The sequence below is a fragment of the Cuculus canorus genome, chromosome 4 (genome assembly GCF_017976375.1).
Source record: "Cuculus canorus isolate bCucCan1 chromosome 4, bCucCan1.pri, whole genome shotgun sequence".
NCBI lineage: Eukaryota > Metazoa > Chordata > Aves > Cuculiformes > Cuculidae > Cuculus > Cuculus canorus.
The window spans coordinates 40,816,856-40,831,610 of record NC_071404.1 but is presented as its reverse complement, the minus strand read 5'-3'; the positions used below and the strand labels follow the sequence as shown (position 1 = coordinate 40,831,610).

Sequence of the window (14,755 nt, the reverse complement as noted above, 5' to 3'; positions counted from 1 at the left end):
CCCTATTGATGAGGGGGGTCCTCAGCCCGCTCCCCCCTCCAAAAGCCCGCAGTTGTCACGCATAGCAGCACGCAGAGTGCCTTGGAGAAGCTTTTACTGATCGCACGGGGCGCAACATGAGGAGGGGTGGGGTGGGTCAGGGCGCAAGCTGGTCCACAGGGTCCTCGTGGCGGCTGGCGAGGTGCGCACGGATGATGTCGGCGAAGAGGTTCCTCTTCAGAAGCGTGTACGCCAAAGGCAGCAGCTGCCCCACCATCTTGTGGAAGTACTGCAGGAGAGAGGGGAAACGAGAGCAGCCTCAGCCCCGCTGTGACTCTTCCCAGCTGCCCTGGAGCCCCAACACAGCCAGGCCAGCGCACCTGAGCAGCAAGAGACTGAAATCTGTTTCTAGCAGTGAGGGATGTCAACTATGGTTAAGACATGGAGTCACCCAGCCTGCGGTGGAATCCCACGTCTTGTCACATCCCACAGCAAGGGCAGCACGCTGTTATTCAGAGTAACCACTTCAGATGTATAAAAGTCAGAGCGTATTTAGCTTTCATTACTGTTACTGTACACATTACACCTCTCCTGTGAAGGGGAGGAGGTTTTTTACCGTCTGTGTCTTTGGCTACAGGTGAAGCGTCAGTGCTGCTTGTGGCTCTGGGAGCAAGGGGTCAGCCAGGCTCCAGTCAGAACCAGAAAGCAGCGCTGAGTATCTACAGACAGGCAAAACCGCCAAACTGTAGCATTATTATGTGGAGCCATTGTTTTTCCTTTCTGTTTAAATAACTAGAAAACAAAGTAAGGCTTCTATTTTTCAGCTGCAAAAAAAATCATAGCTGTTTCAAATTGCTGCAGGAAATAGGTATCAGGTCATGGCCCAATAGGGTAAAGACATAATTAACCACTGACAAACTCATGCAATGAGTAGTCTCATGTGCTAAGGAAGCACAAAGCATGAATGAGTGAGGGGTTTGCCTCCACCTACTCAGCAAACTGCAAGTACCTGTTTCCTTCACAGCCCTTCCAGATGTAGGAAGGAACTGAGCAGCTGAAGCAGCACAGCCACTGAAAGAAGGGTCCTAGATAAGCAGGATATAAGAGGAAATACAGCATCTGGGAACATACTGTAGCGAACTTGGGAGAGCAGGGTAGGAAATGCAAGAAACACATTAGTAATTTAACTGTGTATGGAGAGCGGTGAGTTTTCACTTATTTCAGTGGCTAAATATTTTGACTAGTGTTTAGAACAGTTTTTCTGGGCTTCCATTTGGTATTGCAAGATTTTCATCTGTCTCTATGATGCTTTGGAAAACCCCTTAACCAATACTGTTTTTACTAAAGGAAGCTATTTTTCATGACTTTCTATAACCACCCATTCATATTACACATACATTGATGCTTCTTTGTACTTTGTTTCCTAGCTATAGATGTACAGACATGACTCTCTTCATCAGCAGGGCAGTGGTTAACGCAGGACAAAAGTGTTAAGTACAATCTTTACAAGTGATTAAGTGCTAGTAGATCAGCTTATTGATGATATTCTTTGTTCACAAAGAAAGACAAAGTGATTAGAAACTTAGAGCTGCAGGTAGCTGGTGGGAGGTCTTTTATGCAGCCATAAAGGCAGTGTAGGTAAGCAAGTGACTTAGGTTCTTTTTTTTTTTTTTTTTTTCCACTAGGGTTTACCACAAACATCAGTCTGTTCCTTGATCCTGTTGAATACGAGTGCTTGCACCCCTGCAAGAGGCTGAGGACAGGGGCTACAGCTATTCAGTGTATTTGTATCAGACATCCCACATTTTTAAGAGTCCAATGATGACAACTTGTATTATGCACATCAAATCACAACAGTTAAAATGCTTCTGGTTGTGCTTTCATACAAGCAATTTTAAATTAAATACAGAACGGTGTCATAAGTGTGACTTTTTAGAGTCTTCATGAGTTAAGACTATTCTTGCCAACTTTCATGATTCCTAGGGATAATTATGCAATAGAGTTGGAATTAAAAATCTGCAACACAGAACAAGTCCCGGACCATGCATAAAATAACAGTTTTGTGAAATATTGCTGTAGTACTCACATGTGATCCATAGCAAAACAGGTCCATACCCAGTTCATACCCCATTCCATAGTCACATTCATCATTAGCAAACTGAACAAAGGTCAGCATTTCTTGAATAGGTGCAAAGGCCTTCAGTCTCTCTTCATCAGTAGGAGCATCAACAATGGCCTTACAAATTTTTTTAAGATTAGCTGCAAAAAAAAAGCCCAAACAAACAAAAAAACCCCCATATTTAGAAGTTTAAATTAAGAAATTTAATACTGCACAGAAGCAGTTGTGGCAAAAGCATACCTGTGTGTCACACTTGTATCACGACTACGTAGGCACACCATGAGCTGCTGGTGAAAAAGCTTTCCCCCCACTTTTCCTTCCCGCTCATTCTTGCCCCATGTCCATCCCTCTCAGCTCCCCACACAGAGACAAGCATTTCTGTGGTGAACTTGCATCCAAGAACTGATTCTGGTTAGACCAACACTGGGAGAAGACACCGAATAAGAAATAAACCCACAAATTCTCGATTGTAGACCAGTTCTTTGGATCTACTTCCTGCATGGCTGTGCTAATACAAAAGAGAGGATTGTCTAAACTACTGCTTCAGAAATAGTGACTTCAGATTTAGCATGTTTCACTGATTCTCAACTGGTTCATTTAAAGAAAATATTTGGGGTCAAGTGTGATGGTTAAGGGTTCTGCCTTTTATTTCCACTGCTCATATTCCTCAAGTAGGACATATGAACAGAGTTTAGTTTTTGCAACAAGTAGCAGCGTGAATGAAGGTTGTTTATTTAAACAAAGCAGAACAATACAGTAAACAAGATATTTACCATTTGTTTCAGGAAGTTCTCTGTATCCAACATCATTTTTGTCTACAGGAACAACTAGGCCTGCTCCATGAAATGCTTTGGTCACCACCTAAATAAAGAGGCAGGAAATTGAACGTAACACTGTTAAACCAATACAGCGACGGAAACCCACTCCTCTCACTAAACATTAGCATCTGACTACTGGTGATCAAACCAAATAGAACATCCAGGCTCCAAGACACCAACTGAATTTTCAAAGTATATAGCAGTTACTTTTAAGTACTGAAGTTTAAAATAACTGTAAAGTCCAGTTCAGACAGGTTCTGAAAGCTAGGAATCATTGTAGTGACTTCTGCAGCTCTCCACTACATCTGTTCAGTCACCTCCCACCATAATTATTTCTGATAGGTTTGCAAAAAACCCTCATTTTCTAATCTAGATCTTCCTTAATGTTTTTGTTTCCATAAGGTCAAACCCAACTGTTAACACGAATCTTCACTTTGAAGCAGTTTTCTCCATGCTCTCCATTTGTTTTAAGTTTTAGACATTTTCTTTTGTTGGTTTCTTTTCCTTTAATTAAATTCCAAGCTATGGTGTACAAGAATAAAGTGTTTTGATTTAATCCTGTTACTTGGAATGCACTTATAATAATCTTCCCCCTCCTAATATTCTATAGAGAGAGACAATTAGCTCTGGAAATACCTAAATGAAGTATCTTTACTAACTAACGGGTAAAAAACAAAAACATTTTTTTAAAAAAAGACAAGTAAATGAAAAAAAGCTTAACAGAACTTAGTTCTCTCCAGTGGATCAGGAAAGTCATACTTTCTTATCTCTCTGTTTCATCTTCATGGTTTTTTGTTCCAGAGAATAACCCAGTTCTTTTGCTGTTCTTGTTAGTTTTTCATCTATGTCTTTCAAAATAGCATTTTTCTTTTTATCAGTCACTTCTTTAATTTTTTTCAACAAAAATAATCTGCAAACAGAAGAAACATTTCTTATAAGAGCTTAACAGAAAAGAAAGAAGTGAATAGCCTTCTAATCACTAAACCTTCAAATCTTATAATGAAGATTAGCAGTCATGGGTTTATTTATACACACAGGCTGAGGACTGCAAGCCTCTTAACAACAAGGAAGAAAAAAGTTTGGCACAGGCAGTACTTTGGCAGTTCCCATCTGTATTTGCATTACAATGTTGTTTATCCAATCTGCAGGTGCTGATGATTCTCCTGGACCCAGTATCTGTTCATCTTTCTATCTTAAGAACTCCGTTTGTTGCTGTGGTGCCCTATGCACCATTTGTCATCCAAGTCATGCACATAAATACATATTTATGAGCTTCATTATGGTGCTTTCAAAAAAATGTCCTCATTTAACTCTGCACTTCACAAGGGTTCTTTTGACAAAGCTATTCTTCAGCATGCTTTCACTTACTGACACATGTCTGTCCTTCGAGCGCTTTTAACTGACAGGTCACGAAATCTGTTATTTACATTCATGACGCAGAACCATGTAAAGCTCCATGAATTATACCGAATTACATATCCATATAAATGTTCTCCTGCTCCAGGTCAGAAATAACTACAAGCATTTCTTATATAAAAAAAAAATCCATATTTATGTAGGCAAGAACAAGAGCTGGATGCCACTCATTTAGTATGACACTCAGATTTCCTTCACCACTTTTTGAGATGCCATTTCTTTACTTATTCTTTACTTAGGAAGTACTTTATTACACCCAGGGGGCATTTTCTTCCCTTTAGAGCCTATCCCTTCCAATATACTTAAAGAATTAGATAACTGACACTTCTCTGTTTTACTCGTAAAAGGAAAACACTGTCAAGAAGCCTATTAAGCCTTTTGAGAGTACCTTAAAACTTACTATCATAAAAAAAGGGGAGCATTTCTCAAGATAGATACATAGTAAATGAGCTGCATTATTCCACATCACACCTCCCAATTAATAGGGTACAAAATTACATATGAACCTTACTTGACTGCGGCAAAGACATTATCACCAACTTGTGAAATCACACAGCCCTTCTTTGCTTCATTTGCGCCAACCCACACTGGAAGCTCATCTGGCACGTCCCTGTTCATGAAAAAGTACACACAAATATTCAGGCTGTGTCCATCTCTCCTATTTCAAAGAAAAATAAAGTTGCCTCCTCACCGTGCTGCCATCTCCTCCAAAAACCTAATAAGAAACACTCTTAGATCTCAAGCTCTAAAATCTTACAGCCTGGCTTTGAAAGGACTTTGTATCAATACACGCAGAGAGAAACACATCCCCTTTATTTCATAAGGCTCTACTTTCTCTTCTAAGTATCACAGCAAAACTTAAAGATCAATATCAAAGGTGGGGGAGGTAGTTTAATAAATACTTAAATCTAGTCTTCAATCACAATACCTTTGTTCTTTTTTTAACAAAAGGTACCAACCCATGTGTTGATATCCTGTTACAGAAGAGAAAGATTCTTGTTTGGCTATAGTGCAGAGTTCTCAAATCCTGCCTCGTGGAAAAGAGAGGAGAAAAAGCTACACGTAATTATAGTCCTTCAAGAGCGTGTATGAAATGAAATACCTGAAGTATCCCATGTGATACTGCATTTTGCTATCCCCAACAAGTATTGTCTGGAATTCTGGGGGATCATAGAAGAATCTCCAATGCAGACTGAAGTCCAGATCTGTTGATTTTGCTTTTTTGTGTTTTCCAGCAAGAATATCATATGGTCCAACCAGCCTAAGTCCAACACTTGACACAAGTGCATCTGGAAAGCAAAACATGAACTGCTTTACTTTCTGTTCAGCAAGTATTTAAAACAAGAAGTTCTCATGTTATTCAGATGTCAAATGCTTCTTTAAGTCCAAACAGTCAAACACTGTTTACCACACAAGGAAATCTGAGATATTCTTTTATTCACGCAGCTTTTACTCAAGAGTTGTGTTATTACAATTCTTGTAAGAAGCAGTGGTCAACAGCTCATTGTCCTGATGGAGACTGGTGACAAGTGGTCTCCCAAAGGGGTCTGTACTGGGACTAGTGCTATTTAATATCTTCATCAACCACACAGAGAGCAGGATGAAGTGCACCTTCACCAAGTTTGCAGATGACATCAAGCTGAGTGGTGTGGTTGGGGGATGAGATGCAATTCAGAGGGACGTGGACAAGATTGTGAAGTGGGCCCATATGAATGTCATGAGGTTCAACAAGGACAAGTGTAAGGTCCTACACTTGGGTCAAGGCAACCTCTGGTATCAATACAGGCTGGGGGATGAAAGGACTGAGGACTCGGAGGGTACTAGAGGACTAAAAGCTGGATATGAACCAGCAATGTGGTGCGCTCACAGCCAAGGTAGCCAAACATATCCCGGGCTGCATCAAAAGAAGTAAGGCCAGCAGGCTGAGGGAGGCAATTCTGCCCTTCAGCTCTGTTCTAGGGAGAGCCTACCTGGAGCACTGTGTCCAACTGTGGAGCTCCCAGCACAGGAAAGACATGGACCTGTTGGGGCAGGTCCAGAGGAGTACCACAATAATGACCAGAGGGATGGAACACCTCTCCTGTGAAGAAAGGCTGAGGGAGTTGGGGTTGTTCAGCCTGGAGAAGAGAAGGCTCCGTAAAGACCTTACTGCAGCCTTTCAATACTTAAAGGGGGTCTGCAAGAATGATGGGGGCAAACTCTTTAGCCGGGCCTCTTGCTACAGGACAAGAGGTAATGGCTTTAAACTAAAGAGGGTAGATTCAGAGTAGATACAAAGAAGAATTTTTTTACAATGCGGGTGGGTAAAGCACTGAGACAGACTGCATAGAAAGGTGGTAGAAGCCCCATCCCTAAAAACATTCAAGGTCTGGTTGGATGGGACTCTGAGTAACCTGATGTACTTGAAGATGTCTTCATCTTCAACCTCCCATCAGAGGGGTTGGACTAAATGATCTTTAAAAGGCCCCTTCCAACCTAAAGTATTCCATGATTCTAAAAGAAACTGGCATTTCTGGAGCACTCGGGGATGCTACGTTCTGCTATACAATCAGTTTTGGGAAATTGCAATCTGGACTGATATGAGAAAACTTCAGTTTCACGCTAAACATTTCAAAGGTACTTGCAAGAAAGGCAGATTTAGACACCATTTAATCCCCTTCGTATTACATGACTTTAACTGTTTTTCAAAAAGACTGAAGTGTACCAGCATATTTTTTACTATCATCCCCAGTATTCTCAGTTATACTCATATAAATATCCTGCATTTTAACCAAAGACTGAAGCAGTATCTGAATGTATCTGACCACCTCCAGTCTGCCTGCCTTCAGGCTGGTTTTGAGTGGAAGTTAGAAAAAGCAAAAAATGTTTAAAAACCCACCACTTGGTTTCTCAGGATCTAGTTCCTCACAAAACTTCCAAAACTGATAGAAGTCTTCAGGCAGTCTAAGCCGATAGCACGCTTCTGCTTCTTGAAGAAGATTATCTGGGATGTCTGCCTGATCTGACCTTCTCTTCTTGACATCTCCATTTTTTTCACACTGCAGATAAAAAAAAAATAAAAACAGACATCATTCAGTTGCTTCCTGTTAGTTGTACTGGAGGTTTTTACAAAGCTTCTGCGTTAATGATCTTATTGTTCCTCTGTTAAGTCATGCTCGTTACTTAAACCAACACATATACCTGTTAGAATATCTATTATGGACAAAATCCCTTAAAAGCACATTATCCAAGATGTATGCAAAGCACGTACAAAATTGCAAAGCACTACTTTGATATTTATTAGTCAATATAACCAACAAAAGCACTTCTATGAGTTAATCAAGCAAAGGGCTAAGCAATCTCAAAGTCTAACCTGCGTCCTACACTACTTGAAAGGGACCATTTCCAATTACACAGCAGTTCGCATCCAAGAAAGTCATATCACAGAATCACCAGGTTGGAAAATACCTCTTAGATCGAGTCCCACCATTCCCATCTGCCACCAAACCACGTCCCTGAACACCTCATCTATGCATCTTTTAAATATCTCCAGGGATGGTGACACAACCACCTCCCTGGGCAGCTTCTGCCAGTGCCCCATGACCCTTTCTGTGAATTTTTTTTTCCTGATATCCAGTCGGAACCTCCCCTGGCACAGCTTGAGGCCATTCCCCCTTGTCCTGTCCCCTGTCTCTTGGGAGAAAAGGCCAGCTCCCTCCTCTCCACAACCTCCTTTCAGGTAGTTGTAGAGAGCAATAAAGTCTCCCCTCAGCCTCCTCTTCTCCAGGCTAAACAACCCCAGTTCCCTCAGCTGCTCCTCATAAGACTTGTTCTCCAGCCCCCTCACCGGCTTCACTGCTCTTCTCTGGACACGCTCCAGAGCCTCAACATCCTTCTTGGAGCGATGGGTCCAGAACTGAACACAATACTCGAGGTGCGGCCTCACCAGAGCTGAGTGCAGGGACAGAACAACCACTCTCGGAAGCAGGGATGCTATTTTGTCACGCCTGGTTACATGACAGAACAAAACCCCTCGGAGCCTCTGCCGCTGCCCAACACCCGAACCGAACTCCTGGAGTTCGCAGCACAGCAATTCGAAAGCAGATTAAAAGTTTAAGTTGTTTTAAACTAAACGGCGCCGCACGAACCGAAACGCGGGACACGACCCATTAGAGTTAAGGCAGGAGCCCCAGCTACCTCATTCCCACGTGAGGCTCCAGGAACTGGCGGGAATACTTATCTCTCTTTTTAAGGGATAAGAAAAGCGAGGTTTCTGCTCTCCGGGCCCCGCAGGGAGGCGCCTGGGGAGGGAGAAGAGGCCCCCCGGGCGCTTCGCTCAAAGCCGCGGGGCAGACCCGAACGCAGACCCGTCTCAGGGCCGCCGGATCCCCCCGCCACGCACCTGCTGCTCCGCGCCCGGGCCCGCCGCCGCGCGCGGCCTACGCTTCCCACCACCCGCCATGCGCCCGCCTGCGCGCGACGAAACTGCCACGCCCACCGCCCAGTCACAGGGACTCGCTCAGCCGCGCCGGGCGGCCACGCCCCCTCCCGGCCACGCCCACAGCCCGGTCATAGGGACGGGCTCAGCTGCACCGCGAGGCCATGCCGCCTCGCAAACCCGCCTAACGGCCGCCGCGAGGCCACGCCCCCGCTAGGTCACGCCCACCGCGCAGTTATGAGGGCTCGGTCAGTTGCACCGCCTCACCACGCCCCCTCGCCAATCGGCCACGACCAAACCTATGGCCACGCCTCCAAGAGGCCACGCCCCCGACAGTCTTGGGGACTCGTCAGCCGTCCCGCGTGGACACACCCCCTCACAGGCCACACCCCACGTGGCCACGCCCCCCACTCGGCCGCGCCCCATGTGAGGCCACGCCCCCTTTCAGTCGTAGGGACTTGCTCAGCCGTTTGTGCGGCCACGCCCCCTCAGAACACGCCCCCGTCAACCGCCCACGCTCCCACAAATGTAGCCACGTCCCCGCGAGGCTGCGGGCACCGTCGGGGCATAGAGACTCGTTTGGCCGCTCGCCTCATTGGTGACCGTTAAGCGCGCAGTCGCGCGTCCCCTCTCCCTTTTTGGCTGTGTCCTTTCTCAGACGTTGGTTCTCTCAGGTTTGGTGTGGTCTCAGCACTTAAAGAGCTTCCCTTTCACTGGAGGAAGATTTTGTACGTGCTGCAATGGCTATAAACTTAGAAATTAAAGCATTTCCAAGTCAGCGGTCAAATACAATGAGCTAATTTTCACAAGGGTGGCAAAAGGCACGTAGTTAGCACTGATTCTGTTACCAATACAACGGATACAAGACTTTCTCAAAAATGAAGAAACAAGAGCATATTTTCTGCAGCCGTGAGTGGGATAGCTAAACAATTTTGTCTGTAATATTAACAGAGATGGGTGGAAATTAGCATGCGCGTAACTCGAGCTGATAATGGGAAGAAAGACTCAGAGTTGGGGTTCTTCAGCCTGGAGATGGAAATGCGATCGTATGGCCTTTCAATATATAAGGAGTGCTTATGAATCAGAAGGATGAAGAGGGACTCTTTACCAGGGCCTGTAGAGATAAGACAAGGAGCAACAATTTCCTACAGGAAGAGTTTTAAGTTGAACGTAAAGAACAAAAATCTTTATAATAAGGCCAGTGAGACACAGCAACAGATTGCCCTAAGAAGGTGCGGATGGCCTGTTGCTGAAACTGTCTAAAGTCAGGACGGATGGGGCTTTGGAGAACCTGATCTAGTGGAAGATGTCCCTGCCTGTGGCAGGAGGGGTGGTCTTTAAAGGTCTCTGTGATACCTATAGATTCCTATAATAAAACTCAGAGTAGTGTATTGAGATGAGAGGGAGAGAGAAAGGAAACCAAAAAAATTGTCTTAATCCAGTGGAATCTTTGCTTTCAGAGACAGCAACATGAGAGAGGAAGTGATGCTTGTTCTCAATACACAGAAGGAAAGAAAGCCTAAGCCTCTGCTTCAGCTTTTGACAGCTGCCAATAATATAGAAGTGTCATTACATAATTTCACTTCCAATGAAAGAATCACGTGTAACATGCAGGAAGTTGGACACATTCCAGAGTTTAGAAAAGCCCATAATGTTATGCAACATCCACTCATCTGAGTATATTGCTGAAATGCTTTGCATAGAAAAAGAGAGCTGTAAAACCAATAGCACAGAAGGAGGCAGTGGGAAGCTGGTTATGTATCAGCCTTCACTTTCCTGTTTCAATAAGTGAGATCGCAGTGGTTTTGTTTAAGGAAGTATAATGTAGTTTAGCTAAAGGAATTCTTTCTGGTGTGCAGTATGCGTTTGGCAAAGGTGCATGCATAGCATAAATGCAGCAGGGTTTTTATCTTGCAATACATTGAAGTTGTAAATATTTGCTGTGGTATAGAGTATTTGCTTAGGTTTAGGAATAAGCCACAGTGCCTTTCAACAATGTGGCATTGACAGTTACACAACTAACACAAGACCTTGATAATTTTAAGTCTGTCTACAGCATTCACTATTAAGAGTTACAGGCAATGTTACAGGAAACTTGATCCTGATTGGTAATGTTATCTCCTGCATGTAAAACCAGCTAGGTACTTCACAGAAACCATGGATTGATATTGCCTAATTATGCGACGATCAGACAGAGACAAAGTCTCCTCCTGCAGCTGAAAAGGAATGTTTTTAAAAATCAACATTAAATTGTTTGCTTATGAAATCCTGCAATCATAAGGAAGAAATATTAAAATCTGAATCCTGTTTAAGGCATGGACTATGTTTTATAACCCGAGGTTAAGCAGAAATGAGGTACAAAAAGTTCACTAACAAACCACAAACCTAATTTTCTTTCTGAAAAGTGCTCTGAGTTTTCTTTGGGAAATGCTTTCTACTATTTGTCTCACTAGTATAATTTCTAGTATACCAAATTTCTGTTATACCAAAGCTTAACCATACTGGAGGCTAAACAGAATGGCACCCAAAGGAATGACAACATCTTCCTAGGTGGCTCAGCTAAAAGCGTTCTGAGTGAATTTAGAATATAGGCTTAGCTGACCCACCCCAGATATCCATTATACGCCCTAGCTTGGCTTACCTGAATTCCAACCTCATGCAACAAATTGGCTCAGTAATACCAAAGGCACCAGTATTTCCCATTTCAGTATTAAAGCTGACGAATGCTAATTTCTGTTGCCTCTTCCTACTTCCAGATAATTAACCTCTCCTTGCCGTAGAAAAAAAACTTAAGAAGTTAACCATACCCCCAAACCCATAGCTTTGCAGATGCTCATCATGCCCTCCTCTTGTCCTCTCAGTTTTTACTGAAATAAACCCTTGACATAACTGTTTTCAGTTCCACAATTACTACAAAAGGGACATGGCAAGGATAGCCCAAGCATGCCTCATGACTTAGCCCAGAGTCTCAAGTGTGTATTCCTGCTACATTAATCTTCTGCTATGAAACATGAAAGCTTCTACCTTTATTCTGGGTCAAGAAGAAAACAGAACATTTTTACAGGTGGAAACCATAAAAATCTTAAGAGACTTACTTTTGCCTTGTAATATTTTGCATTATAGCATTGAGAGAGAAGTACAGGAGGTGTGCAATAAACTCATGGTGGCCTCATGTTAGGTATGCCAATATCTCACAAGGCAAAAACTATGATGGAAAAAAATGCAAGTTAACCAGAAAAATACACCTGCATTGGCTTATATCAGTGCTGGGTCTCAAATGCCTGATTTTGAGGACCTTTACCATTTCACTGAAGATGTAGCTCTTGTGAGCTTCTTGATCGTTTGATTTTAGCGTAGAGAAGAGAAGGCTCCAGTACTGAAAGGCTGCTATAATGGAGCCTACAGGAAAGATGGAATGGGGCTCTTTGTCAGGGAGTATAGTAGTAGGATGAGGGGAAATGGTTTTAATCTGCAAGAGGAGAGCTTTAGATTAGATATTAGGAAGAAATTTTTTACTGTGAGGGTGGTGAAGCAGTGGCAGAGGTTGCTCAGAGTAGTCATGGATGCCCCATCACTGGAGGTGTTCAAGGCCAGGTTGGATGAAGCTTTGAGCAACTTGATCTAGTGGAGAGTGTCCCTGCCCACAGAAGAGGGGTCGGAACTAAATGACTTTTAAGGTCCCTTCTATAATTCTATGCTTTTAAAATTATTTCTTTTTTTTCCCCCACACAGGCTATTAAAGTCTCCAAGAGCACCTCTTTTCTAGAATGGCATGCAATCTGGTGATACCCCTAAAGAGAAAGGCTCAGAATCCATGAGGGAAGATGCCAAATCCTCTCCATCTGAGGAACTGTCTCACACTCTCCAGGCAGGTACTCCAGCCACTAGATTATTGACTAAAAGTAAAAATGTTTGGCCATATTTAAGATAAAATGGGCTTTAAAAATATTTTAATATATATATGTGTGTATGTAGTGCATCTCAATCCTTTAACAGAAATCTTCCAAAAAATTTTGGAATTAGTACCTCATGAGAAATAGGTAATGAAATACCCCTTTTCTTCATCCTATCCTATCAGGCTTGAAGTATGGCTCAGCTAGCTTGGTTGCATTAAGATCATCGTAGTGGTTATGTTCAGAAAACTAACTTTGTGGCTGAATAGATAAAAGGGGTATTTTTGAGGTTAGGACTATCTAGTCACAGGTGGCAGCCGATAAGATGTTTTCAATAACAGCAGTTTTGAGCTCGAGAACACACTCTAGTGTGATCAACCCTCTCAGTTATTCTTCAGTTAACTCTAGCCTCATCATTTCTTCTAAGAAATGTGGAAATAGATTGTGAGTGCCACTATCCAAGCCCTTAAGAGAGAAACTGTATGATACTGAATGATTATTCAGTGCACCATAGTAATTTTTTCCTCTCTGAACAACTGTGTATTTACCTCCAAGTAATTTGTTCTCACTTCAAGTCCTAGATTTGAAAAGCATATATGATTTAATATTGGTAGTCATATTGTTATTCATTTTGTTAACCTGTAAGACTGTAACATGGGAGACTTTTTACAAAGAAAGATAAGCGACTAAAGTGGAGCTCACAATGCAATATTTTAAAGCCCCCTCATGCAAAACAGTAAATATAGCCTCCTGTGTCTGTACCATCAGGCTTCTGAATCAGCATAAACAGAGATTATCTCAAGAGTTTAGTTGGCAAAGTAGCTTTATCCAGCTCTAAAGCCATCTAAATGATTAGTCCTGCTCTGCAGTGAGCCTAGCTTTTTGTCTTTTTTTTTTTTATTTCAATACATAACTACACAGTAACAGATTTTTGTGAGAATCCACAGAACTGAAGTCTGTTGTCTTGAAATAGAACTTTTCAGGCCTACTTTCTCAAAAACTGGTAGATACTGCCTATGTGTACATCTAATTTGCCCTTGAGGTCACCAAGACCTTAGTGTGTTTTATGAGGATTTTTTTACTCTCTGATGTCCATTGCTCAATATCAAAAATTACCGAAGTATGCCCCATGCTATGACAAAGTCTCATTTCTTTATTTCAGAGTTTTATAGCTATTAATTATATGTGAAGCCTTTATAAGTTAAAAGCCTAAGTGAAGGCTTTGTTAGCTAGTAGCTACCAGGAAAAAAGGGAAGATTACTTGCAGGTGTGTTGAAATCCAATTTATGTTTCCTGCCTGCCATTAAGCGACTCATTGACGCTTATAGCTTTTCTCTCACTCCTTAAAAGTTTCAGATTTGCTCACCTGTGTAAAACATCAGAATCGATTAAGATATGTTATCCATATATTCTGTGCTGAGGTGTTCCAGAGATTTATATTTAAGGACAGAGTTCTCTGCGAGACACTATATAGTCTAGTCTGCATTAGTAAATTTGATGAGGTGCAATACATGCAATTCACAATCTGTTCTTCCCCACCCTTCAACATATACAGCTGAAAGGCTTTAAGTCATGTTTAAGTACTTTTGTTTGGGTAGATTCAAGAGTACCTAAGCAGCTAGGGAGAAGTGTGTGCAGTCTCATCACTAGTCACCACAACCTACTGATGACTAGACTAGATGGAGGATAAACATACGTAAATTCTAATTTCTGTTCAAGGACTAATTTTTGCTCAAGAATACGATGCTGTATTTTTCTTGCCACAAGAGGGAGCCATTTAAGTTCTTGTAATTAAAGAAACCAGTTTGAAGAACGAAGACCAAAAAATAAGTCTTAATAGACGATTAGATTATTGGCTACGTTGATGTCCTTTTGTATCATTAAATATAACTCCTTTAAGACTGGGTAGAGTGTTTCTGAACACCAGAGAGCTTAATTTTATTCTAAATACTCCGAGCATATAGCAAGCTTGTTGGATTTTTGTGCATATCAGCTGTCACATTGGGATTGTAGAGTGCAGTGTGGGTCAAATGCAGTGAAATGATGCCATTTTGAAAGAGTTTAAATTTTAAAATTTCATTAAAAAAATCCGCTGCCTTTTAAATGAAGTTCT

The 14,755-nt window shown here is 42.3% G+C and overlaps 1 protein-coding gene across 1 annotated transcript; it reads right to left on the bottom strand.

The window, feature by feature from the left end:
* Positions 1-65: 65 nt before the first annotated feature.
* On the bottom strand, positions 66-8,855 carry LOC104066624 (histone PARylation factor 1). The gene is made up of 8 exons (XM_054066405.1): positions 8,714-8,855; positions 7,211-7,370; positions 5,435-5,621; positions 4,844-4,942; positions 3,676-3,826; positions 2,872-2,959; positions 2,066-2,238; positions 66-268 (listed from the first exon to the last, which is right to left on the bottom strand). Exons 1-8 carry the CDS (start codon positions 8,771-8,773, stop codon positions 137-139), a joined length of 1,050 nt encoding a protein of 349 aa, XP_053922380.1. The 5' UTR covers positions 8,774-8,855; the 3' UTR covers positions 66-136.
* Positions 8,856-14,755: the final 5,900 nt, after the last annotated feature.

Coding starts and splice junctions, on each gene's coding strand:
- LOC104066624 (XM_054066405.1), bottom strand. CDS start 8,773: ATGGCGGGTGGTGGGAAGCGTAGGCCGCGCGCGGCGGCGGGCCCGGGC. Junction 5,622..7,210: donor AGATCCTGAGAAACCAAGTG/GTGGGTTTTTAA, acceptor TTTGCTTTCCAG/ATGCACTTGTGTCAAGTGTT. Junction 3,827..4,843: donor AATGTCTTTGCCGCAGTCAA/GTAAGGTTCATA, acceptor TTCTGTTTGCAG/ATTATTTTTGTTGAAAAAAA.